Below are 27884 nucleotides of genomic sequence, written 5' to 3'. Positions count from 1 at the left end.
ATTCATTCATTCATTCATTCATTCATTCATTCATTCATTCATTCATTCATTCATTCATTCGACTTCTATGCCGCCCAATCCCGAAGGACTCATTTTACATATGAGTATAGTTCAATTCCCCAATAATAAGGCATAGAGGATTTCATTGACCAGCAACTGGGGCAATTTTCACAATACAAGACCATTGTATTTCATTATTTAGATTTAGATTTATATACCGCTTCACAGTGCTTTACAGCCCTCTCTAAGCGATTTACAGAGAGTAAGCATCTTGCCCCCAACAATCTGGGTCCTCATTTTACCGACCTTGGAAAGATGGAACGCTGAGTCAACCTTGAGCCTACTGAGATTCAACCTGCCAAAATGCTGACAGCAGAAGTAGCTTGCAGTACTACACTCTAACCACTGTGCCACTGAGGCTCTGTATCAGATTGGTTTATATAGTTCTTTCAAAAAATTGAAGCTCCAGCATGCAAAAAATGGAGAAGTTTCTAAACACAGTGCACATGCAGCAACAAATACAAGTAAAAGAAGACCATATGAACAGTACACAAACATGGGCTCTTCTTGTGAGACATAGCCATTTAGGCTTATTCAGCTACTTTGCGTCAGAGCCAAGATAAGGTTTGAGCCCAAAGCATCAGCATATAGCTTATTCCATAGAAAACCAGAATTGTTTAGCTTTAGCTTACCATGTTGTCTGAACATAGCATTGAATTATAGAATTATTAAATTGGATGTTGTTTTACCATTGTTGTAAGCCGCCCCGAGTCTGCGGAGATGGGCAGCATACAAATCCAATCAATCAATCAATCAATCAATCAATCAATCAATCAATCAATCAATAAGGCAAGTTAGTTTATTCCAGGAATAATTGACTCAGAAGCATCTACAGGGTCCAACACTCAAAATAAAAAGTCACTGGTTGTGCCTTCATGATGCAAAGACCACACAACATCATGGCACACATATTAAAGGCATACGCTGCTGTACTGAGCAGGAAGTCTATGAACTGACCTGTAATTCTAATTCTCTCTCCCAAGTCAATTTCCAGCCATTGCTGATGGTTACTTTGGTTTGCTGCCCAAGATGGTCCAGGAACTTTAAGCCAAGCTTTTTGAGGAGACCACTCAACTAACTCTCCAACTTTATTGATTTCATCCCAAGACGATGATGCAGTTATCTGAATATTCAAAGCATCTCCACCTCCTAAATTCAGTGCTTTGTCACAACCTTTAAATAATAAAAAGAATGCACATTTTAGTTTTCACAGTACATACTATATCAGAAAAATACTTGCTTTGCCCAGTAGGATATTTATCCTGGACATTTTTAATGCTCTACCCAAATGTAGAACTCAACATCTGAATTTAATTGTTCACAAGTAGCACTTATATATTATTTAGCAGAATTGGGCAAATTCCTTTAGATGATATTATTCTGACACATGCTGGTGACCTGGGAGGTGGAAAAAGATAGAGAGATAGGTAGGGACAATTGCAGTGCCTCTCTAACCAATCGCTAGGATGGGTGGATTGCCAAGTGCCTGAATCTTAATTAGTAAAAATAAAAATGTCACCGAGATGATTTTTTTCTTAAATTTGCATAGACACACTTGAATAAACAAATTACTATTAAATGTTTGTTCATTTTTATTAACAATGGCAGACACACTGGCAATGGCAGCTATAATTTCAGACAAGGATAATAACAAGCACTATCATCATTTTGAACAGTCATTAAATGGTTGTAAGTTAAGGGTTACCTGTATGAACACCTACGTGAGAGCAAAGTAAGTGGATTTAGTTTTGAGTAATATCTGAATAATATAATGACAACAGCTTTGAAGTACTGTACTAATTAAAATAGTTATGCTTTATTGAGCAAAAGCCCCAAAATAATAATAATCCTTACCATTTGAGTTAAATATAAATCGCTTGTTTGATAGAGATCCACTGTCAGGGGAAAAAATACCAAAATGTTAACTTTCTATTGTCATAGATACCGTATGCCTTTGTATGTACCAGTATTGTCTATCTTTAGTAATTAACCAATCAACCAGAGGTGGGCTGCTAAGGTGGAACAGTGACGAGTGCTTGCCCCCGTGGCTCTGAGTGCTAACGGAGTCCAGTGCAATTCTGCTACTGCACCTGGACAGGGAGCAAAATCACGTCATTTCGCTACCTGCCCAGGTGCAGAAGTAGAATTGCGCTGGACTTCATTAGCACTCAGAGCCACAGGGGCGAGCACCCATCACCGTTCCACCTTAGCAGCTCACCTCTACAACTAACCATTCAAAGCTATTTACTTACGTATGATTTTGTTAGCAGTTCTATTTCAAAGGACGAACACCTTCCATGACTTAGAGTAATAGTAACAGATCTGATGCCTATTGTTATTTAACTGTAATATTGAGGTTATGCAAACCACACTGAGTAATAAATGCAGTTTAGTTGATGTTTAGTTCAGGAGGTGTTATGGTTGGCTCTGGGACAGCTCCTGCTCCGAGTACTATGGGGGTTGGTTTGGGAGAATCCTCACGTTCTCAGAGGCCGGTTTTACTGCCAACAGCTTCGGACAGTGAAGCTTCTGTGTCAAGGGAAGCTTCTGGGAGTGAAGCGGCATCGGATGAGGAGGTAATTACAGGCAGCCCATTAGCTAATTACCCCATTAGTGAGTCATCATCATCAGAATCAGAAGGAGAAGGATTCATAGATGCTTGCAGGCACAGGTTTATGAAAAGGAAGGAACAACTGTGCAAGTATTATAGAAAATAAAGGAGAACACCTGTGGCTGGGGCAATTAGGCTAATGGGGCTGCTGATAAATTGTCAGTGTGGTTGGGATCCTGAGTGGGAAATTATCCCTTTGGTGAGAGAGAACTGTGGTTTATTTCAGGATTTTACAAGGACTCTTTTGAACTGTTTCAGGATTTTACCAGGACTCTTGGACTAATTCACAGTTAAGTTCAGCCAGAGGACTCTTGAAGGGGGGGTGGCTGTGACGTCTTCACAGCTGCCTTTATCTGCTTTGCATTCAAAGTTTGTGGTTTGTGGGAGAGCACTTTGGCTGATAAAAGTGCGTTGGGACAGTATTTTTTCTTTGCGATAAACTGTCTTTGTTTACTTTACAAGAGAGTGTGTGTTTGAATTTACACTTCAGACTTAATTGGGGCTTGTAACGTGACCCCCGGCATAACAGGAGCCAGTTTAATATCACACTTTGGCAACCAAGGACTGAATTTTGACACATATCTCTTCATTCAATAGGCTGAAAACTGAACAAAGTTAATGCCCATAATTGGCTTTTCCCTTTGAACAATTCAGCAAACAAACTGGGAAGTCTGCATTAACAGAACAATATTTAACTTCAGACAATGAGGTAGAGTTGCTCATGCTAAGGGAAGTATAGACAAATTGCATAAAAAGGAGAAGGAAAAGAAGGAAACAGCTTTGCATGGGAACATACAGTTATAAGTCTCCGTATTATGTTAAGGATAGCATATGCAAACATGATTTTAGTTCAGATCAAATTATGGTTATTTAGGCTGCCTATTTAATTATGACTTATTTTGAAAGAGAAGGAAAGGTGCTGTACACTGCTATATCCTGGCTTTAAGTAAGCGTATCATAAACCAAACATCAAAAACAATACTTACTCTTGGGAAAGGATCCCATTGGCCAAGATACCCTGATAGCGATTTTTTCCTTTCAGCTGCACTACATTGATCTGGCCACCCACCTCATCTGCAATGATTCCAGCATGTATGGCAGATTTGCACAAAAAGGATGTCTGGTGTAATAAAATCAAATAAATAAACAAACCATAACAAAGGTTATGTTTTAATACTTAAATAACTCATACGTATCTAGTCAATAATAGAGGGCACTCTTTCAAAAAATCAAGTCTAATAGAAAAGGAAAGTAACTTTTCTCTGTAAATTATATATTTAACTGGAGAAGAGGCAATATTACTTCTGAAAAGAATGCAACAACGTGTTAGGTAAATATGCTCTAAGGTTAATATTTTACAAGGCAGTAATCTTCCCTTGCTCAGAAATCATTAAGGGCCATTTCCTCAAAATACAGGTGGCGAAGAATAATGCCACATGCTCTGGTCATTTAGTTGGAAGATACTCTATGAAGAGGACGACTTTGAATTATTGCTTTAAAAGCCTGTTAACCCTAATCTGTAAACTGGATTAAAAGAAATGGCATATACATCAATTGGCAATGATCTAAATAAAACTACACAGCCACATAAATACACATAGAAGCGAACACTATGAGGAATACGATAATAAAAGAACAACCAGTCATTATTTTGACCAGATCAAAACTCACATAATTCTCTCTGTACTTCCAAACTGTGTGCAAAGCCTAAATATATCCTTGGCTTCAACTGATCTTTTCATGCCTGCCCCATCAATCCAGCTCTGAAGGTGAAGCAACACCTCTTTTGCTATGCCCTACAGTGAGGCTGCAATGTTGTAGCAAGGCAGCTGTCCTAAGTGACTGTTCTGTTCATATGTGCAAGACGACATTTTCATTCAAGCAAAACAACACACAAAGTGGTCTGTCTCAAAGCATCAACTAGAGACAATGGGGCAGAACCCGTTCTTAAATTTGCAGTGCTCCACTGAGCAACCCTCAGATACCTCTGCAAAATGATCTGGAAGATGTCATGGAAAGGAGGCTTATCAGATTTATAGATGAGGGCAAAAACAAAATTCAAAATAACCTTGACCTAAGCCTTAATCTAAATCCAATAGGGTGATGTTGAAAGGTGTCCACGGTGCCTTCTGTAGCTGATCCTCTGATAAAGGATTTGAGCTAGCTGGGCAGAAAGGCTCCTAGGCCTTATTGGGTTCTAACCCAAGTGGATTCTTACTTATCTCGCTACTGGTTCACTTCCTCCCGTACCTTGTGGGCATGTGCACGATTTGCAAGCGGGCATGTGCAGTACTAACTAAAAAAAATATATCAAAAAGATGGTGACCGCATGCACAGTGACAGAGGCTCAGCTTCTGTACATATTCAGAAGAAAAAAATAAATTAAAAAAATTCAATTATTTTTTTAAAATATGGCGCCGTCAATGGACTAGCACCAACCGAACCGGATCCGCAATGTCATTGTGATATCAATGGGTTGCTACAGTTCTCCAAACCGGTCCAAACCAGAAGGAACCCACCCCTGCTCCTAAGACCAGCTGAACATGGGGAAGTAGCGTCATACTGAGATATTTAGGCTGGATGGAGAAATTTAGTGGATTTCTACACTGACCATAAACTGTTTTATGTTTCATGCAGCCTGATGTTGTTGTGTAACAGCAGTTTTTCTGAACTTCACTCACAATAAGATTCCTGCAAAATTTATTACTGTACCTAACTTTCAAAACAGTTTTCAGATCATAAGAAATGGATTTTTTAGTTGAATTGAAAAACAGTTCTCAGTCAGCTTACCAACTATTTAGCCTGAACTTTATTAATTAAACAAAAAAGCATACTTTATGTGCTTCTCATTGTTAGGGCCAATAAGCTGACTCTGTAAACCGCTTAGAGAGGGCTGTAAAGTACTATGAAATGGTATATAACTCTAAGTGCTATTGCTATTATCTGCACATGTTCATATCACTATTGCCAGATCTTATACTGACTTTGGCTAAAGTGAAATGTTTTATTGATTAGTCAAAAACATGTCAAAAACAGCACTGTCATATTTTTTTTCTTCTAAATCCGCTTTTACATTGGGGTACTTACATCTCTGTAGCCTTCTATGATATTTCCAGAAATATCTCCTATTATATCTCTGCAACCAGGAGGACAGTACTTGCTACCAGGAAAAAAAAAGGGAGGCTCATTATTTGAAATAGAGATTAGTAATGCACACAGACGCATGATTATAGGCTTAAAAACAAATAATAATAATAATAATAATAATAATAATAATAATAATAATAATTTATTAGATTTGTATGCCGCCCCTCTCCGAAGACTCGGGGCGGCTAAAGATCAAGGCCTTTCCTCTCAAAATTCCAGTTGATTCACACATTCTATGGAATAGCATAAACTCCCACAACAGCGGGAACTGAAATGCATGTTTTGCTTCTCATTGACATATTTGAACTGGATGTTATGTACCAAAAGTTGTGTTTTTTAATTATTATTATTTTTTATTGTACAATTTTCATGTTTACGTATAAAATTTCTATATTCACAATAATAGTATACTGTCTGGGTACAATCTCTATAATCTCTATTGAATACACACAGTAGTTATAATTCTTCTTCTCAATACCTATTCATCTTCATCTCCACTTAAGACGTTGAAAATTTTGCATTATTTGACTAGACCCTCTGCTCAATTTTATCTATAATCCATTAGTAATATCAAACATAATAAACATGAAGTAAACATCACATTTATATCCATTAATTCAAAATAATCATAAGGCTTATTTAATTATTCAATGTTCATTATTCAATTACACAAATTACTTCATCTTTGTTTACATATTTGGATTTCTAACTTCTGCAGCTAATTTAAATCCATTAATAGAATAGTTCCAAAATTAAAAAATATTTTCCCCATTTACAATTTCTATCTTTATATTAATTCTTAATGGTATAACTTCTGTGTTAAGTAGTATTTTGCATTTATTCGTCTCTTGTCCATTTTGATATCTCGTTTACTTCTTGGCACATCTTCAATACTCCTCCCATGGAATCTTGAATTTTCTTATCTCTTTTGTGTTTGAGCTAAATATTTTTTCTATCTCTGCCACTTCTTCACTCTTTGAACCTTCAATAGACCTTTCAATGATTTTTTCCTCACTTCACGGATGTCTTTCTGTGCATCCCCTTCTAACCTTTGATCTCTTAAAGTATAATTCACCATTTCTATTTCATCTTTGACTGTCTCTTCTTTTTTATCTTTTTATATCATTTGTCCTTTTCCTTCCCCTGTCCTTTCCCTTTCTATTTTATTTCCTGTTTCCTGACTTTCATGACTGTTGTTCAATGCCTTTTGATCATAATTTTCTGGTCTCACAACTACATCATTCATCAATTTGTTTATCTCCCTATGGTTCCTTATCATAATTTCTTGTGTGCCTTGGAACATCAATAATATTTCTTTTAGAAATACATTTATTTCCCCTTGAGATCCCATTTTGCCTTACTTTAATAAATTTAAATTTTTACTCAGTAAGCTGTCAAAATCCCAGTATCCCAGTTATGTCAAACCAAGATAGCCAATATTACAGCAGTTCACAGAATCACTCCATTAATTGGTCCCTTAACAGTCTCCACTTTGTTTCAAACCTCCAAACTGTTTCACACTCTCACACTGTCCGACGTATTTATAATCCTCAAGATTCTAAAAGTTGAATGATTTCATAGCCTGTCACCAAGCACAAAGTATAATCAGCCTGCAGGTGTTTAGTATATTCCAGTCAATCTAATTTAGTCATAACAGCTTTCACTTCATCCACTTTTTCCAGCTCTATATTGCCTTCTTCGGCCAGGAGGTGTCACTGTTACTTTTTTTCCTCTGCTACTACTGCAAATAAAATGTCTCTGGATAAAATATTTTGCAGTAATTTCCCAAAGTTCTTCAAGTCAAGGTGGTAGTAAGAGTTTCCAGAAATTTGAAACAATTTTTGAGAAGCTAACCAATCCAGTCTGTCCTTTATTTTTTAATATTACTTCTGGCTACAATATTGTTTCTTTCTTTTCCAAATCTGACAGTAGCTTCTGGACTTTAGTCGGTGCTGTTTCCCTCCATTGAGCCCCATTTCCCAAAGGTGATATTTTAGGGAAAATTCCATGGCAAAAGTCAGAAGAATTCTTACCCAGACCGAGCACACTGTTACATGATCTTTCCTTTATTCTCTTCAGTTTCAGCTGTCTTCATGGTTTTGGTTCAACCATCAAGGCATTTTCTTTGGGTCAGTCGAGGAGACTTCACTCTCCTTGCAACCACCAAAGCATATCCCCTCTACCTTCATCACCCCTACAGGGCGACTTTTGGCCCTGTAAAGTCCTCAGACTGAAGAAATCGGTGGGACTTTGCAAAGCTGCCACTTGTCCGCACAGCTTCACTGAGATATGTTGCCTTTCTGCAGTTAGGAGCCAGACATCCTCAATTCCAAAAGCATAGTCCCGACTTACTTTGGCATCACAAGTCACTATACAGTACTACATATTAGGAGAGTGCAGTGTTTTGCTGCAGCATTCCTTCATTCCGTTTGGAATGTAAAGTCTTCCCAAAGAAGTCTTTACTGCCTCACTCAGAGAAGCATCCAGTAGATAATCACATAGGCAGATGCCTCCAAGTATCTCCTGAAAAACACATTCCTGTGGTTGGCAGTAGGGTTCCTGGCTTATGGTCATGTCTATTATCTGGTTGCAGCAATAAATATGTTACAAGCAAGATGTAACTTGACAGCCAGAGAGTCTAGCCCTTAAGCTTATACTTACCTATACTTCAGCTCTGCGTAGTAGCTGCCTCTCTCCAGACATGTGATTAGATCTGTTCAAAGTAAAAGTTATTTCTCAATCTGGAAGATACGAGTACTTGTGAATTTACATTAATAAGTCTATACATACTTAATCAATTAAAGATAAAGTGTCATTTAAGAAGAATTAATATCCACAGAAGCCCTGCAACATTTGTTTCCCCTTTCATAACCTTTGTTTTATCTCCCTTTTCCTGGATTTCTCCAATTGGATCTATGTTTTCCCCTTCCCATCCAAAATAATTATAGCAAAACTTCTATTTAACAAAAGTCTTGAGTCATTGTTTAAATCCTAATGGCAGAATTTACATTGTGTGAAAGTTTAGCAAGAACTGTCTTATCCTACAATGATAAGCCAGTCAGATTTATATAACCCATTATAAATCAAGTACAGTGGTACCTCTACTTAAGAACTTAATTCATTCTGTAACCAGGTTTTTAAGTAGAAAAGTTTGTAAGTAGAAACAATTTTCCCATAGGAATAAATGTAAAAGCAAATAATGTGTGCAAACCCATTAGGAAAGAAATAAAAGCTCGGAAGTTGGGTGGGGGAAGGAGGAGGAGGAACAGGAGGAGGGAGACAGTCGCTGCTGAAAGAAGGTGAGGAGGGGAATCAAAAAAGTCTAAAACTTTAAGGCTTAAAAAAAAAAAAGAGGGACTCTGAGGCGGCGAGGAGAAGCATGCGTCTCCCATACACCCGGCGCGAGGCTGCCTCCAATACACTGCACCAGAGAGAGAAACACAGGGGGAATGGCAGGAAACTGGCTGGGCCTTTGTGCCGCTCTCAAATTTTCTGGGAAAATTTCCAGGCTCTGATTATTAAGTAGAAAATGCTTCTTAAGTAGAGGCAAAAAAAATCTTGAACACCTGGTTCTTACCTAGAAAAGTTCTTAAGTAGAGGCGTTCTTAGGTAGAGGTACCACTGTACAAGAAAAGGTAGATTTTTGTGTACAACTTGGCAACAGAGTAGAGGTTCACATTTTTTCATGTTAACACATAGATTTTTTTCAATACCAATTTCTGATTGCAATCATTAGTACTGAAATAGTAAAAGGCAATTTCTCTCTGTTTGCTTCTCCTTTCTGTTTTCAGAATGCTTGGCCTGCCAGCAAGAAGGCACTCTCACTGCAATCTTCCCATTTCCATAAGGTGTCAATCCTAAAGCTGGCCTGACCTGACTGTTATGAGCTGGTTTTACAGTCATTGTTCTCTTGACAGTTCATCTCATTTGAGGTTTTCCACTTTACCTGGATGATCACTGCTGGTGAAGGACAGCAGAAAGCCCCTGCCAGATACATGGGATCCGCTCTCAAAGCGAATGGTTACTTCATGAAAATCCAAGATAATTTCTTTGGGGATGGGCACTTTGCCACAATAAGGTCCTAAAAATAGAACAAGTAAAATTGGAGACTTGTTACATATCACAGACACACAGACACACTAACTAACCAACCAACCAACCAACCAACCAACCAACCAACCAACCAACCAACCAAATAAATAAATAAATAAATAAATAAATAATCCATTGAACTTACTGTATTTTTGGACTATAAGACACACTGGTGTATAAGATGCACCATTTCAAAGTGGTGAGTAAGAAAAAAAGCCCCCAGGAGCACTCTGCAAGCCTCCCAAACCTCCCAAAAATAGCACAGCGCTATTTTTGCAAAAACAGACCTGTATTTCATCTGTTTTTGTAAAAAATGGGGCACACAGAGGGTTTTGGAAGCCTGCAGAGTGCTCCCCAGAGGGATGGGGGCTGAGTGAAGAAAAAAACACCCAATTTTTTTAAAAAAAATATGAGGTTGTTTTTGCCTTCCCCCAGCCCCCAGGAACAGTCTGGTGGCCTCCCAAACCCTCTGAGCACCCCATTTTTTAAAGCAAAAATGGGATGCGGGGGTTGGGCTTCAGGAGGCCAAAAATGGATGTATTTGTGGTATTAGACACACCAATATTTCCATCTTCTTTTGTGGGGGGAGGTATGTCTTTTATTCTGAAAAATACTGGTAGTTTACTTTGTGCAATTACGTGCATATTTGACTTGTAATCTTTGAAGCTAGTTAAATAGGTAAATTCTTGCCACCTTACATTCAATAAAAAAGAAACACTAATATTAACATTTTAGATTATTTTAGTTCCAAGTACTGTACATAACTAGAACTCAGTGGTTTTGAAAGTATAGTTTTCTTAAAAGAGCATTAAATAACAAAACCTGACAATCAGAACCGGTTTAACATTTATGGTCTTAATATAGTGTATGTGATAAATACATATGTAATATATATGTAAATAAATATGTAAACATGTAATATATACATACATAGTATATTACTTTTTTAGTTCTTGGTTTTAGTTATTATTTTATGGTTTGTGGTTTTATTATTGCTATGAATTGTCTAGAATCATGTTTTAAGTTAGCCATATAAATTTTCTAAATACTGTATACTATTAAGCTATTTGCAAACTATATATTCACATTTAGTTATTTCTATTGCAAACAAAAACAGTAATCCTTTTACTTATTTTCTACCTCTCTTTTGAAAAATAGTTTATTAGAAGTTCAGTAACAGTTTTATTTTTTTACATTGGAAATTAAATGAGGCGGGGTGGCGCAGCAGGTAGAGTGCTGTACTGCAGGCCACTGAAGCTGACTTGTAGATCTGAAGATCAGCGGTTCAAATCTCATCACCGGCTCATGAGCCGGGGTGGCGCAGCAGGTAGAGTGCTGTACTGCAGGCCACTGAAGCTGACTTGTAGACCTGAAGATCAGCGGTTCAAATCTCATCACCGGCTCAAGGTTGACTCAGCCTTCCATCCTTCCGAGGTGGGTAAAATGAGGACCCGGATTGTGGGGGCAATAGCCTAGCTCTGTTAAAAAAGTGCCATTGCTAACATCTTGTAAGCCGCCCTGAGTCTAAGGAGAAGGGCGGCATAAAAATTGAATAAATAAATAAATAAATAAATAAATACATACATACATACATACATACATACATACATACATACACTAAACATTTTTAGATCCAAACTATAGATTATAATGGAACCAATTTCATTAATTTAAACATTTTAAGCTGATAATTTTTATATTTGAATTCTTTCAAAATTTTGGAAATGCTTTTGCTGGCTATTTAACTATAATTTTTAATAAGTAATGCAGCATTACTTTCCTCAAAGAATTATAAAAAATATTAGAAAGCAAGGTGAAAACAATTGGAAATGCTCAATTGCGAACAGTGAACAATTTGGAGATATAAATAAATTGTAAAAATTAAATGAAAAAATTAAAGAAAAAGTGATAGATCTATAGATAGAGAAAGAAAAATAGTAATCCGTAATTTTATAAAAGTGTATGAATGGGATGTAGAACACTATTCTAGATCCAAAATTTCTTATGTCATGTTATTCTATAATGTATAGAAATTAAAATTGTTAGAAAGCAAGATGAAAACAATTTGAAATGATCAACATAAAGTAGTGAACTAGTTGGAGATATAAATAAATTGCAAAAATTAAAAAGTGATAAGAGCTCTATTGATAGAAAAAGATAGTGAAAGAAAAGTAATATAGCAATCCATAATATTATAAAAGATAATTAACATTAGGAGGAGGATGTAGAACAGTATTATTCTAGATCCAAAATTTATTCTGTCACGTTATTCTATAATGTAAGAGGATTGCAATGTTCACAAAAGCAAATAATTCAGTTTTTTGTAGGTTTCACTTATTGAGAATTCTGTAGGTATAAAGACTGTGAATCAAGTTGATTGGTTAGGAGAGAAAATGTACAACAAAATGTTTCAGAAACATATAGATATGACCTCATTTTAGCGTGGACGTTGATCAGACCTATGTACATATCAGCTAGAAATCAATTCAAAGTTGTATAAAATATTTGGAAAAGAAAGTTATCTTTACTGTAAGATATGATGTTCTGAAGGAAAAAGAAAGTGTTTGAAGATTAAAGGTTTAATCTTTTTACTCTGAGTGCAAAATCCTAAAAAATGATCACAACCTAGTTCACGTGCAAAACAGAGGATTTCAAACTCAAAACAGGATGTTTCAAATTCAAAACAGTTTGAATTCAAAACATTTTGCACACACCTAGGAATTATTGTGTCCTGTCTCCTGTTAAATTACTAAGACCTTAAACATTCCTTAAGGCTAAAGAGCCATTGCAGGATGTAATTATGCTTAAGAGTTTTTATTTTAATAAAAGACAGATTGAAGGAAGTCGGAATTATGTTAGTAGAAGACCTGAATTATAGCCCTCCAGAAATTGTAGCACAATAAGCACATACTTTTAAATGTCCTTACTTGATTTAAGAGTTAAGAGATATGTGGTAAATCACAGCTTGTTTTGCTATGCAGTGTTCCCTCAATTTTCGCGGGTTCGAACTTCGCGAAAAGTCTAAAGCACGGTTTTTCAAAAATATTAATTAAAAAATACTTTGCGGTTTTTTCCCCTATACTGTACCACAGTTTTTCCCGCCCGATGACATCATATGTCATCACCAAACTTTCATCCACCTTTAATAAATATTTTTTTAAATAAACTTTAATAAAGAAACATGGTGAGTAATAATCTAAATCAGGGGTCCTCAAACTTGGCAACTTTAAGACTTGTGGACTTCAACTCCCAGAATTCTCCAGCCAGCTATGCTGGCTAGAGAGTTCTGGAAGTTGAAGTCCAAAAATCTTAAATTTGCCAAGTTTGAAGACCTCTGATCTAAATGGTTGCTAAGGGAATGGGAAATTGCAATTTAGGGGTTCAAAGTGTTAAGGAATGGCTTGTGATACTGTTCATAGCCAAAATAGTGTATTTACTTCCGCATCTCTACTTCGCGGAAATTCAACTTTCGCGGGCGGTCTCGGAACGCATCCCCCGCGAAAATCGAGGGAACACTGAAGTCCAAAATGTTTTATATCATTAGCAATCATTTCTACCAGCGTTTTGCTATTAATATTTCTAGGTGATATTACCACAGCAAAAATAACTGTTATGGTTTAAAAATATGACAACTGAAGGCAGAAAGGGCTGCAATTGACTCATCAAGAGAAACCAAACAAATTAATACTGGCCATAAATGAGGTTCTTTCTGGAACATTAAACAATAGAACTAAGGAAGCTTCCAAAAACAGCGAGATTCTTCATGAAAATGATAATATTACATTGGAGAGATTGAAATACCCCAGTTTGACTGTCCTTCATGATCACCCATGGTTTGATCTATCAGTTCTCTCTCTCTCTCTCCCCCTCCCTCCTTCTCTCTCGCGGCATCCTACCGTGTTTCCCCGAAAATAAGACAGCGTCTTATATTAATTTTTGCTCCCAAAAAGGTGCTATGTCTTATTTTCAGGGGATGTCTTATTTTTTTTCAGTGAATTGTATCCTGTATCCTGCTGCAGAAAAAAATGCATCCAAACATGCAGCCGCATGTTGGATGTGTGTTGGATGTGTTTTAAATCTGATTGATGCAGCGTTTTGGGATGCAATTTATGGACAGCAGTGTTATTCTTGACAAATGTATCTTTTTCTTTTATGTACGCTGAGAGCATATGCACCAAGACAAATTCCTTGTGTGTCCAATCACACTTGGCCAATACAATTCTATTCTATTCTATTCTATATGTTCTGTTTGGGAATGCTGAGAAACGAAACGTCTCCTACGTCTTACTTTCGGGGGATGCCTTATATTAGGCAATTCTACGAAATCTCTCCTACGTCTTACTTTCAAGGGTGACTTATTTTCGGGGAAACAAGGTATTTCCAAATTTCTGATGGTTGCATTCTCCACCTCATGGCTCACATGACTGCATATGAAGTGCTTGTCAAACCAGCAGATTTACAGCATCCCATAGTCATGTGATCATGAGTTTTTAGAGAAAGCAGTTTCATTTAATGACTATGGCATTCACTTAATAAGTGGGCACTTACTTAACAATTGTTCCTAAAAAAAAAGGTTATGGAATTGGGTGTGATCACATGATGACCTGCCATGACTTACAATCGTAATTCTGGGTTTAATTATGATTGTAAATCAAGAATTTCCTGTACATCTTATGGTACATATAAGACTCTGGTAGATGGTTAGCTATATATTGACTTGTTTAATGAATAAAAATAAATTTGCAACATGGTCTGGAAATCAACACTTTTAAAAAAATAAAATGGAAAGAAATGGTTATTTTTGTGTTTTGAAGTTACGAGAGAAATAAATATTTTCCCCATTCCTTTTTTCCAGACTAAATTTTCCCTTCCAGACATTTTCCCACGAGTACACTTCTAGTATCTCTTATATTTCCCAATGACCTGTCTTGCCCTCAAGTGTACAATAATTAAGACTGGTGATTCATTCTGAGGTTGACTGGTCTGGGGCTAGGAAACATATTGAACTATATTCCAGATACTATAAAATAAATTCTGCACAAAAAGTATGAGACATACCTGCACTAGTGAAAGAAGTCAACCAAAACTCTCAGAATCATTAGATCAAGCAAGAATGCTGTTCACAATTCTGTAAAAATGAAATGTAAGGTAAAGAAATAATTCTCAATAATTCATCATAAAGGTTGTGAAAATATGGGTATAATTCCAGGAAAGCTGAGGGGGAATTGAGATATCTCCCCCGGGCCTATACAATTTATGTATGGTATGTTTGTATGTATGTCTGCTTAATAATGGGGGTTTTTAAATATTTTAAATTGTAAATTATTAGATTTGTTATGAACTGTTTTATTGTGTTGTGAGCCGCCCCGAGTCTACGGAGAGGGGCGGCATACAAATCTAATAAATAAATAAGTAAGTAAGTAAGTAAGTAAGGAAAGAAGGAAGGAAGGAAGGAAGGAAGGAAGGAAGGAAGGAAAGAAAGAAAGAAAGAAAGAAAGAAAGAAAGAAAGAAAGAAAGAAAGCTGAGGGGTATTACTGTATCTACCGTAGTTCAGAGAACCCAAACTCTTGTTGAAGGGACATTTGTAAAGTAATAAAATCTTGTATTAAAGTATATGTGACGTAGTCCCAGAATTAAACATGCCTTTCTATTTAAATGAATCTCTGATGGTAAAACTTGAGGAAAGCTTTTGTTCAAGACCTTTGAGAACCACTATCAAGGAAGACAGTATTGTATTAAATGACCAAATGAATGATTTTCATGATGTTAAGAAGTCATATAGTACAGCAATACTTAATTCATTTGAGTATTTCTATATAATGCAATAATGCCCTAATTCTTTTTCTGTACTGACCATAACAGTATTCAAGTCTATTTTCCATCTCCTCATCTAAAAAGCCTATTATCCCATAACAGTCAGAATTTTTAAATTATTAGACAAATATATTTATATTTGTCTTATAAAACTGTACATTTTTACTATCATAGCAGAAGAAGAACCATGTCACTTTTAATAAGGTGAAAAGCAATGGTGTTAAAGTATACAATTATTTAGATTTGAACAGCACTCAGAATCCACGACTTTGCATAAAAACAGCCACTTGAACAAAACTCCTTGGCAAATGTATCCCCCATCTTCTTTGTCATGCAGGAATGATAGAAATGTAACCTGAAAATTCTAATCTTCTGCATTTTTTTCAATATTCCATATTATATACATTAGGAAATCCTCCATTTTCCCTATTTAATTCTCTATAATCAGATATTCTCATAATCTTTCTTTAGCCATCAAGCACTAATTCAAAATAAAAGCAACTCTAGGTTCAGGAGGCAGTCTCATTCCCAGCTTTTATACTTTATAACATTTAATAACATAAATTTGAAAAAGTATACTTAAAAATAAAAGCCATCTTTCTATGGTATTTGCTCTCTGGGAAGTGTGTTTAGAACTGGCTAAGTCACATGTTTTTCATAACTGACAGATTAGAATACAACGGAACATTCTTGTATTGTTCTGTTATACTAATGTGTCTCATCGGCCAGTTAGGCCCCACAGAGTTGGACATCTCCAGGTCCCGTCAGCTACATAATGTCGCCTGGTGGGACCTAGGGGAAAAGCCTTCTCTGTGGCGGCCCCGGCCCTTTGGAATCAACTCCCTCCAGAGATTTGCACTGTCCACCCCTCCCCATCTTTTGCAAGAGTCTGAAGACCCATCTTTGCCAACAGGCTTGGGACTGCTAAGACCAACATCTAGCCCCGGCCAACGAATGAATTTATGTCTGTTTGTACATGAGTGACTGGTTTTTTAAGATATTGGGGTTTTAATGTTTTTTAAATTTAGATTTCTGCATGTTATGTATTATTTTATTGTCAGCCGCCCTGAGTCCAAGGAATAGGGCGGCATAGAAATCAATCAATCAATCAATCAATCAAATAATAAATCACTGTATGGCAGTTTATCCAAAAAGAACACTGGAAAAGGATTATTTATTTGTTTGTTTGTTTGTTTGTTTGTTTATTAGATTTGTATGCCGCCCCTTTCCGTAGACTCGGGGCGGCTCACAACATATACTCATATACTCTAAGGCCATGATAAAATGAGGATTATTTAATCATATCAGAGTAAAGATCTATTACCTATTTTCCTTGATCATCAAACTTTCAGTCTAGTCTGGTCATTGGTTCCATTTTATTGGATATTACATCATTTTTACAAGTATATACTTGGTATGCATCAGCTCTAATTGGATTCAGAAATCTTGTCTTCCACTTTTCTTACAGAATTGGGCCTAGGGTAGCCTGTTGGATCGTTGTGATGACCTGGCCACTATTTTTTGTAGCCCTACACACACACACACACACACACACACACACACACACACACACTTTTTCTAAACATTTTAATCCTCATTTCTTGCATCACCTAAGTTATGCTATGGATTTTAGTACCATAAGTCTAACACAGAAGAAACATTCAGTTGTATGTTTTGGCTCTTTTTTTTTAAAAGGAAGAAGTGAATCCTTGGGCAATGATGAGAACTCTCATCCCTCTTTGCCTACCGATCTTTGGCTCATCCTTATTCCTGTACCAAACTATCACAGTGTCCTTGGATGTCTCAGTTCCCCCTCAGTAATTAGTGCTATTTTTTTAAAGAACACCCCCCCCCCCAAACTTCTGGATAAACACAATGCCGATAAGGGTGAGAAAAGATTAAGATAGAGTGCTGATTTTATACTCCCTTATTGGTCAGTTTGTGAGAGCTTTGGACAACTCATCTAAGGCACTTGGAAACTGCAGTGGGAATCAGTATGGGTTTCTGTGAAAATGATTCTGATGATTTGGAGAGTGACAACAGCATTGTGGAAAATATCTTAAGTCTTCTAATAAATCAGTTGTACCATCAACTCTTTACATACCATATACTGTTGTGGAATTGTAGATGATAAGGTAGTCAGATTCACATTTCTGGGATTCTATGTCCAAGTCTCCAATTTTTAAAATCAGCTGCTTTCCATGAGGTACCTGAATTTTCTTTTCACAGACAGTATGATTAGGATAAGTTTTAGGATAGTTTTTGGATGTCAGAGTTCCACTGTCTCGGTAGATGACTATAGACCCACATCCATCATCTATTTGAAGAAAGAAATGAAAAATTACAACAGTAGGTATATATGTCCTGCATTGCACCACATTGTTAAAATATCACTTCCTACTTATTATTCTCTTAGATTTGAATATCTATTTTTTAAAGTGGGTTCTCAATAATCTCTTAAAAAGAAAGGGAGGTGTGAATCACCAGTTCACGGATTACTAAGCTTGCATGAAAATTTTTCTTTATGGTCAAAAATAATAGTGAGAAGTGTATCTAGAACCAATTTACCCATTAGATACAAGAGGCATAATACCCAGGGCCCATAAAAATCTCTTAATTATTTTTTTCAGAATAAAGAATAAGAATGAAGTAGAAATTATTAATTTAAGCCTTTTAATCAATATTTAATTTTATACTTTTTAGGCAAGCGTGCAGGCCAGGAAGACACAATATTTGAACATCAAACTAATGATTTTATTTGTAATTTATAGGCATAATGAAGATATTAAAATTTAGTAGTCCTAATGATATGCAATGTGCATCACAACTAATCAGCAATGATTATTATTACAAAATATTACATATTTTACATTATTTACTATTCCCCATTTCTATGTAAAAATATAAAGGGAATTTTGAAAATTGTATGAAATGTATAACAAACAAAATATGCTGCTGAAAATATGCTAAACTATAGTTAGAACAATGGCCTGGTGTAATATTTTAACCCATCTCATGACATTTCTTGAAAAGATCTCTTAGCATGCCCCAAAATACTACAACACACAAAATAATTTATTATTTAAAGCAGATTACAAATGGCCATAGACTAAGGAACTATTGTACATAGAAAAATGGATGCCAGCAAGCATGGACCCCTATTATAGAAAGTCAATCTTCTAGACTGCCTATTCTTCACAGCCCAATTTATCAATGATAGATTTACAACATCTATTTTTATCAAAGCTACTGTGTGACAGGGTAATCTCTTGTTATTTGTTCCTGTGGAACCTAGCAGTTTGAAAGCATGTAAATAGGAACCACTTCAGTAGGCTCATTAACAAGGATATTAAAGGAGCCCCCAACTCCCAGGCAACAGTTATGTCACCATGGAAGCTTCGGTGTTTTCCACAAGGAAGTAGAGGATCTATCTTTATACCAATGCTGATTTTCCTCATGAGCACTTCAGAACATTCTTGGAAAATAAAACGGTAGCGACTACAGTGTGGTGTTCTATTTAATAATGTACCCAGAAGCCTAGAAAAGAGACAAGTTACACTGACATGCTAGAAAGCATCATGAGAAACCTGACAGAATGATGGGAAACAACCTTACCCACCTATTATCTATCCAACTCCTCATAGTAAGTATTTGGTGAAAGTGCCCACAATACGCTCTGAAAATTTGAAATAAGGTTGGAAGAAGCTATGACCTAAATTGTTGTGTGTATGTGAAAAAGAAGGTGTATGTATGTATATTATTTATATATATAAATAATATACATACATGTATATGTATGTATGTAGCCATACCCTTACTGGATATAATATACATACATACCCAGTAAGGGTATGGCTAGCTGATGAGGCCAGAACAAGGCCGAAATAGTGCTATTTAATTTTAAAAATTCAGCAAAAACATGTGAGATATATATACAGTGATACCCCGTCTTACAAACTTAATTGGTTCCATGACCAGGTTCGTAAGATGAAAACTTCGTAAGACGAAGCAATTTTCCCTATAGGAATCAATGTAAAAGGGAATAATGTGTGCAAGCCGGGATGCCGCCACCAAAGGAGGCTTGAGCCTCCGAGTCCTCCCCAACCCTCCTGCCCATCGCCCTTGGCCGGCAGGATCCTACACAGCCAGCCGGCAGAACCTGCCTCCCGAGCCTTCTTGTCATATAAGGCTGGGTCTAAAGAATGCCTTGGATAAAAAATGGCTTTACAGCCCTTTCTAAGCAGTTTACTGCATCAGCATATTACCCCCAACAATCTGGGCCCTCATTTTACTAACCTCGAAAGGATAGAAGGTTGAATCAACCTTGAGCTGGTCAGGATCAAACTCCTGGCTATGGGCAGAGCTAACCTGCAATACTGCATTATAACACTGCGCTATCACCATAGTTCCCTCTAAGCTGAGCAGTGAGCAATCGCTCACTTAAAAATCATCATCAACTCAGAGTTTTCCAAACCTGCCCAGAAGCCGAGAGGGAAAGAGTGAGAGGGAAGGAGAGAGAGAGGAAGAGAGGAAGAGAGAGAAACAGATAGAAAAAAGAGAGGAAGGAAAAGAAAAAGAAAAAGAATGGGAGTAAGAAAGAGAGAAAGAAAATCAAAATCTAGTTTGAAACTAGCTCAACTATTTAAGTGGCATTTTGATATTGATAGAGTTGCCCTATTATGAGCTCACTGTTATAGACACACAGTACAGTATTTTATTTTGAAATTCTCTGAGGCAAAACAGGGTGGGTTTTTTATTTGTTTGTTTGTTTGTTTATTTATTATTTCTGTGCCGCCCAGTCCCAAAGGGACTGCCGCTCAGACACTATACTTTTCCGCCCATCCCCCCAAAAATTAGAGGGAACACTGGCTATCACAGCTCTTTTGTCAACTTTTGACTTGCTATCTTATACAACAACTACACTTTGTAAACGAAGGTTTATAGTTTAGCAAATCCAACTAACTATAATTAATAAGTAATGGAGTTAAACAAATTACGTTTTAGTGCAATATGTGAACCCAATCATCTTCTTATTCAATTTTACAGGCTAAAATGTAAAACAATCATGCAGGATATTTTTCCTTAAATTTTATTTTTGGGATGCTACCCAAGATAACATGACACACTGCATCATTTTTACTCTTTCTAAAAGTATTCAGCCATAGTAAGACAGAAGACTTTGAAGTAGTTCTTAACATATTTGAAATTCAAGAAGGATCATTTAAAGTTAAAATGTTAATTCTCACCCTGGTTGGATTCCTACCACCGGCTTGCCTTCTACTCCTTGTAAGAATAATTTTAAAATGGCAAGGACTAATTTTCTAAATTAGAGATAATTATTAAATAAACATAATTGGGAAACCAGTATTATCTTAATCAACCATTATGCATTAAATTTTGTTGACTAACCTTAGAAATAAATCATATTGTATAACATATAATTTTATAGCCTGTATAACAGTGGGACAGTTCTGGGTCCACCATCTGTTACGTTTTTCAAAAGGAGGCCAGATCCTACCTCTCATGGACGTCTTAATTCATTTTTCTGCACAGTGAGGAGAATTGGACTAGAGCAGTGGTTCTCAACCTGGGAGTCAGGACCTCTTTGGGGATTGCACGACAATTTCACAGGTGTCGCCTAAGACCACGGGGAAGGACAATTTCCCATGGTGTTAGGAACTAAAGTTTCTATGATGGTGCCTTGGAACATATTTTTATAATCCGACCAATCGGGCGTTTACAATGGAGGTGTGCCTCTGACCTTCCTGCTTAAAGCTCCGTTGGGAGAAATGGCGCTAGACTTATGGTTGGGGGTCACCACAACCTGAGGAACTGTATTAAGGGATCGTGGCATTAGAAAATTTGAGAACCACTGGACTAGATAATGGTCATGGTCCCTTCCAATTCTGAATTCTATGATTTTATGTTGCTCTGTTTTAATGGTTAGTGGTGTATGCACAAACAGTAATGGCAAATCTTTGCTTATCAATGTGTCCTCCATTTTATTTAAAATCAAGACACACATCAGATAAATGTTTGCTGTTATCTATTTTTAATATAAGGTATAATGTCACATTATCCGACTTACTCTTTACAACAATCCCATATGATGGGCAGTTACTATGCACCTGTAATTCTGATGGGGAAGAATCTGAAATACAAGCACTGCTCAACCTGAGACTACCTACCAAATTCATTGCAAATCTGAGTTTGAAACAACTGACCTCTCAGCACTCATTCTTAGCCAGCTATACTTTGTAGCATAAATGTGTTTCCTGCTTTTTAAAAGGTATAACAAGCAAAAGACTGTTTTCATTCACGCTTAGTTTTGCCCAAAGTGAAAGACCTAAGATACAGCTGATAGCAATAGCATTTAGACTTATATACTGCTTCACAGTGCTTTACAGCCCTCTCTAAACAGAATACAGAGAGTAAGCATATTGCCCCCAACAATTTGGGCCCTCATTTTACGGACCTTGGAAGGATGGAAGGCTGAGTGATCAGCAGAAGTAGCTTGATCTAGAACAGTGATGGGCAACCTTTTGAGCTTGGTGTGTTAAAATTCGCCAAAAAACCGAGCATAACTCGGGTGGTGTGTCACCTTGAGAAAAAAAACACTCTCACTCTCTCTCACTCTCTTCCTTCCTCTCTCCTCTCTCGCTTTCTTTCTTGCTCTCTCTCACTCTCTCTCTTCCTTCCTATCTTCTCTCTCTCTCTCTTTCTCTCTCTCTCCCTTCCTTTCTTTCCTTCTCTCTTCCTTCCACTTTTTTCTCTTTCTCTCTCTCTTTTCCTTCCTTCCCCTCTTCCCCTCCCTCTCCCTCTCTTTCTCCCTCTCTCCCTTTATATTTATCTCTTCCTTCCTCTCTTCCTCCCTTTCTCTCTCCCTCTCATTCACTTTTCTCTCCCTTCCTTCCCTCCCTCCTTCTTTCCTCTCCTCTTTCCCTCCCTCGCTTTCCCTTCTTTCTCTCCACGTCTCTGGCGGGCAGCCGGCTTTGCTGACCGGCACAAGGCTCAAGCCAGCTGCCCGGGAAAGCCCTGTGCCGGCCACGAAAACCGGCTTTCTGGGAAAGCAGTGCGCTTTTCAAATGCGCTGCTTTCCTGCTGCAACTCTTTCCTGGGCAGGGGGGGGGGCGACCCCCCAAACTGGTCAGATTCAAGAAAAAGCTTATCAAGGGGGGCAGGGGGTTGTAAAAATCTAGTTACGAGCCGCCAAAGGCGGAAGCAAACAGCGCGACGTCCACACAGTTCTTTTTTTGGACTCTCTTTTTTGCGAGCCCGGCATGATTTTTTAAATTACAAATTAATAACCCCTCATCCTTTACGTTTAAACCGGTAAGGGTTTACCTTAGCACCGTCTCCTGTAACAGCTATAAGAGGAAACGGCAATTAAGTTATTCCGCCCTCCCCGATGCGATCGACCCAAGGGGAGGGACACCGCGCGCTGCTCGTGGAGGGAAAGAAGCGAAGGAGGGGAGGGGAGGTTGGAGTAGATTTCCTGGAGGAGAGATATTTGTTTACAGGATGAGCAGTTTAATGTAAGCAAAGTAGGACCCCCGGGTAAATAGCCCTGGGAGTGAAATTAAAATTGCAACTGGCACAATTTTTTTTAAATCGGTGCAAAACAAAATTAAGGGGAGAGGAAAAATAATAATAATAATTGCGCTTGCTGTACCTGCTTGCAGTCGGTGGGAAATTGGAAAGCGGGGAGATTTGCATCTTGGCCACTCCCTAAAGCTCCCCGTTTCTCGGCGGCCGCGTGTCACCGAAAATGGCTACGCGTGTCAGTGCTGACACGCGTGTCATAGGTTCGCCATCACTGATCTAGAACGTTTTTAAGAAATTGTACATACTGTATACCTATCACTTCTTTGTTGCACTGGCTACAATCTGAAAATTGCAATACTCGGTGACTAATGCAGTTTGCAAAATTTTGCATTTAAGTTGTACACATCTTTATCAGAATTGCTGTCTTATTTCCTTAAACACATTTTTCTTCTATCTCACATTTTGTGTATTATCTTCTTGAGAATTTGGAACCTTACCCCCACTTTATTTTTTATAGCAAATACAACAAGAGATTCTAATGAACATATTGACCAAACTATGGATTTTGTATTTTTTCCTTCTCCCACAAAAAATACTTCTTTTACAATCTTATAACTAGATAAACATATAAAGCGGTCATGGATTAACAGATTTAAACAATATAAAGCATTAAATCAACTAATATAGCATAACTCAAGGTTCTATTTGCAAAGCCATGTTTTCTAGCTATATTAGACAAACACCCCAAAATATTTATTTTACAATCTTGTAACTAGATAAACAGATAAAGCTGTCGTGGATTAAGGGGTTTAAACAATATAAAGCATCAAATCAACTAATATAGTACAACTCAAGGTTCTATTTGCAAAGCCATGTTTTCTAACTATATTAGACAAACCAAAGGTCAAAAAATGGAATTTCTCCCCTTTTAAATTGTTGTAGAGCAGTGGTTCTCAACCTGTGGGCCACAAATCCCTAGGAGCCCCACAATATTGTCACAGGTGTGTGTGTCCACAACGCTTTGAAGTAATTTTAGGATTTAAATCTTGAGTCAGGTTTGAGGGGTGTCTGTCCGTGGCCACAAATAACCTGAGGGGGTCATGGGGAATAAAAGATTGAGAACCACTGCTGCAGAGTATTTGACCATCAGCTGAGAGATCTACATATATCCTTCAATATTTTTGTTTAACTACAATGACTTCTTAATTAAACAGACTATTAAAAAAGCCTTCCCTCTAAAATTATGGAAGTTTATAACTTCATAGGAAATAAGAACTATCCAGTATGTCAAAAGGTCAGCAATTTTAGAACACTGCATTTCCACAGTTTCATTTAAGGGAACTACTTGCATGTGCTAACCTGTATCTACCAATCATCTATTTCTGCGTTACAAATGATAGTTCTGATAGTGGAAATTGCCACAAGGTACAAATAGCAAAGTTCACCTGAAGAACGTATCAATAACCACTCAAAGGTAATCCCTCTAAAAGGAAAACAAATTAAGGGTACATCTTACTACCCAGCAGCATTTTTTTGTTGTTGTTGAGACTATGTTATAGAACAATGATGGCAAACCTTTTTTTCCTTGGGTGCTGAAAGTGCTATGCACATGTGCGAGTGCCCACACCTATAATTCAATCCCTGGGGAGGGCAAAAACAGTTTCCCCCAGCCCCCGGAGGACCTCTGGAGGCCAGAAATGGCCTGTTTCCCAACATCTGGTGGGCCCAGTAGGCTCGTGTTTCGCTCTCCCCAAGCTACAAAGGTTTCCCTGGAGCCGGGAGAGTAAAAACACCCTACCCCATCCCCCGGAGGCTTTCTGGAAGCCAAAATACCCTCTCAGAGCCTCTGTGCGAGTGAAAAATCAGCTGGCTGGCATACACATGGACACCGGAGCTAAGCTAGAGCAATGGCTCGTGTGCCAGCAGATATAGCTCCACGTGCCACCTGTAGCACTTATGTCATAGGTTTGCCATCACCGTTATAGAAAAACTAGTTTGAAGTTGAAAGGCAAGCAGCTTGAAGACTCAGGTCCGCAATCACTCTAAGATTTAATTTTGCAGGGAAATCCTGAAAGATAGCCTAGAGGAATTAAAGTGACAAATTCCAAACACCTTTTAAAATATATATATTTCACACAGCATGCTTTTTAAAGATTAAGTGTGATTTCCGGGACTTGCAGATGAATATTTTTTGAGACCCAGTTTTTAGAAAATAAAATTCCTGGCAATTATGTGCTTGAATTAACCAGTGTAGATACTGCTATCAGTGTAATGTTTCATTTCAACGCATTAGTTATCAAGTTTTAGATACCCAAGTTGGAGTGAGACCCAGCAGAATCTTATCTCAGCATGGCTCACAATCCTATTCAGGCATTCATAAACATGAATGTGCTAACTCCATTCATTCCGCTCATAACTTCCTCATAGTCTTTTTGTTTTTTCATAGCTTTCAAAACTCCGGAAGGTTGGAAAAGAAACTGTGGCTGTGCAAAATCTCTTTTTGAAGTCAGGTGGAATCTCTTCCCTTTTCCATGACTATGCAGCTCTCAATATGGCTCCCACATTTCCCAACAATACACGTGCCCATTTCTAATACCTCAAGGTACCCTACAAACAAGGTGACCTTAACGACTGATTCAGATGTACATGTCACCAAGACCTTTATTACATTCCGGAAACCAACGAACAAGCAAATGTTTAAGAACGCTTAAGTTCAAAGAGCTGGATCAGAAACTTTTAAGAGAACCTAATTATCTATTTGCAGAACAGACACAAACTCAGCTGTTTTATTACACCCCCCCCCAAACGGGGAGATTGAAAGCAGGATCTAAAAAAGAAATATATGCACATGGGAACTATGGGATTTTTAAAAAGCTGATTGTAGATTTATTTATTATTTTTATTTATTTAATCTGACTTCTATGCCGCCCAATCCCGAAGGACTCAGGGCGACTTACAACAATTAAAAAAAAATTACAAAACAGTAAAAAGAGGTCAAAAAATACTATCTAAACTTTAAAACCCTAATAAGATTTATATAAAATAAACACAACAACATGCATACACAATTGCAATGACCCAAATCCTAACTCCCGGCAGATTATTCCCATCAACCAACTCCTAGCCTTGGGGTTGTGCCTCAATTCGAGGTGTTTGTTTTTTTTAAAAAAAGAGCAGCCCGGTGCAACGAAACAAAACAACAACAACAACAACAACAACAGCCCGCAAGTTTTATCCGCCGTTCCAATTCCAAAATTGAAAAACCTGCGCTGGGATCAAAGTTAAACTGAAGCCCCCTTTTTAAAAACCCTTTAAAAACCTTGAAGATTTTTAACGACCTCCGGGAGAAAAAGAGCATCGCCCGCAAAGGGTTTTAAATTGTTTTTAAACTACGGTGGTTTTTTAAAGATATTTTAATATTATTTATATGTTTTAATCTTTGTTGTGAGCGGCCAAGAGTCCCTTGGGAGAAGGGCGGCATACAAATGGAATGAATGAATAAATGAATGGATGAAGAAATAAAGGAAGAAATATCCGGCAATGCAAAGTGCTCTTTCGCTCGGTCCACAGAGGCGAGGTCTTTTTGCACGTAAGAATAATGCCTCTTGCAGGCGCTTACGTCCACCTCCAGTCTCTCACCCACCCACCCACTTCCTCGCTCCATTAAACGTTCCCATGCCAAACGTGCGAACCGGCAAGGCAAGGCCGGCCGACTCACCGAGCTTCTCCGCCGAGCTGCCGGACAACAAAACGGGTAGCAACAACAGGAGGGCGCCCAGCTCACGACTGCGGCCCATAATCCCCGGACCTGCGTCCCCCGGCAGCCCTACTTGCTTCTCCCGGCGCTTTTCAAAACTCGCTCCCGCGCCCGGCCGGGAGAAGAATTGCCGCGCCGCTCGTTTTTTGTTTTCCTTCAAAGGACGCGACCAACTCTCACGCCAGACGGGGAACGCTTTCCCTCATTGCCGAAGCCAGGCGAACCTGCCTCCCTCTCTGTCCCCCCCCCCTCCCGTGGGCCGAAAGAAACGAGGAAGGAAAGAAAGCGAGGAGCAGGGGCTCTTCGGATTGGATGGCGGAAAGGGCTAGGCTCCTCCCCCCCATGGGTCCTTGTGGAGAAAGCATCTGTAGGCTTCTCGTTTACCGCGCAGCCCGTCTACCCCCACACACACACCTAAAGGCAGGGGTGGGCTACTGCCTGGAAGGGGGGGGGACGCACTGGGGTAGCAAAAATGGAGCTTCACCTCAGAGCAATTTGCACTGAAAGATGTTGAAGGAAAATGCCGGGCATCCTGGCATAAGCCACGCCCACAGTGTGGTAGTAAAAAAATTGGAAGCCCCTCACTGCCTAAAGGTGACCTTATAAAGGCATTTGGGAAGGGGGAACATAAAAATCACGATTCTTGGGGAGGAAAGTGCATGGAACCTTAGACTTTAACAAAGTGATAGAGTTGGAAGTGGCCTTTTAGGTCAGTGGTTCTTTACAACTTTTCTAATGCTGGGACCCCTTAATACAGTTCCTCATGTTGTAGTGAACCCCAACCATAAGTCTAGCCCCAATTATCCCAACAGAGCTTTAAGCTGATTGGCAGGAAGGTCAGAGAGGCACCCCCACTG

At 38.0% G+C, this 27884-nt stretch overlaps 1 protein-coding gene across 1 annotated transcript in view; it reads right to left on the bottom strand.

Annotated features, from left to right (window-relative positions):
- The window catches only part of DCBLD1 (discoidin, CUB and LCCL domain containing 1), a 40790-nt gene extending 13242 nt beyond the window's left edge, over positions 1-27548 (bottom strand). Inside the window, exons 1-8 of the mRNA XM_070733424.1 lie at positions 26989-27548; positions 17830-18042; positions 9765-9899; positions 8480-8531; positions 5759-5831; positions 3658-3791; positions 1915-1955; positions 1018-1233 (exon numbers count right to left, since the gene is read on the bottom strand). Of these exons, the coding sequence (XP_070589525.1) occupies positions 1018-1233; positions 1915-1955; positions 3658-3791; positions 5759-5831; positions 8480-8531; positions 9765-9899; positions 17830-18042; positions 26989-27067 (943 nt within the window). The 5' untranslated portion in view covers positions 27068-27548. The remainder of the gene's footprint in view (positions 1-1017; positions 1234-1914; positions 1956-3657; positions 3792-5758; positions 5832-8479; positions 8532-9764; positions 9900-17829; positions 18043-26988) is intronic.
- Positions 27549-27884: the final 336 nt, after the last annotated feature.

Source organism: Erythrolamprus reginae, chromosome 1 (genome assembly GCF_031021105.1).
Source record: "Erythrolamprus reginae isolate rEryReg1 chromosome 1, rEryReg1.hap1, whole genome shotgun sequence".
NCBI classification, from domain to species: Eukaryota; Metazoa; Chordata; class Lepidosauria; order Squamata; family Dipsadidae; genus Erythrolamprus; species Erythrolamprus reginae.
This window is presented reverse-complemented; position numbering and strand designations above follow the sequence as displayed.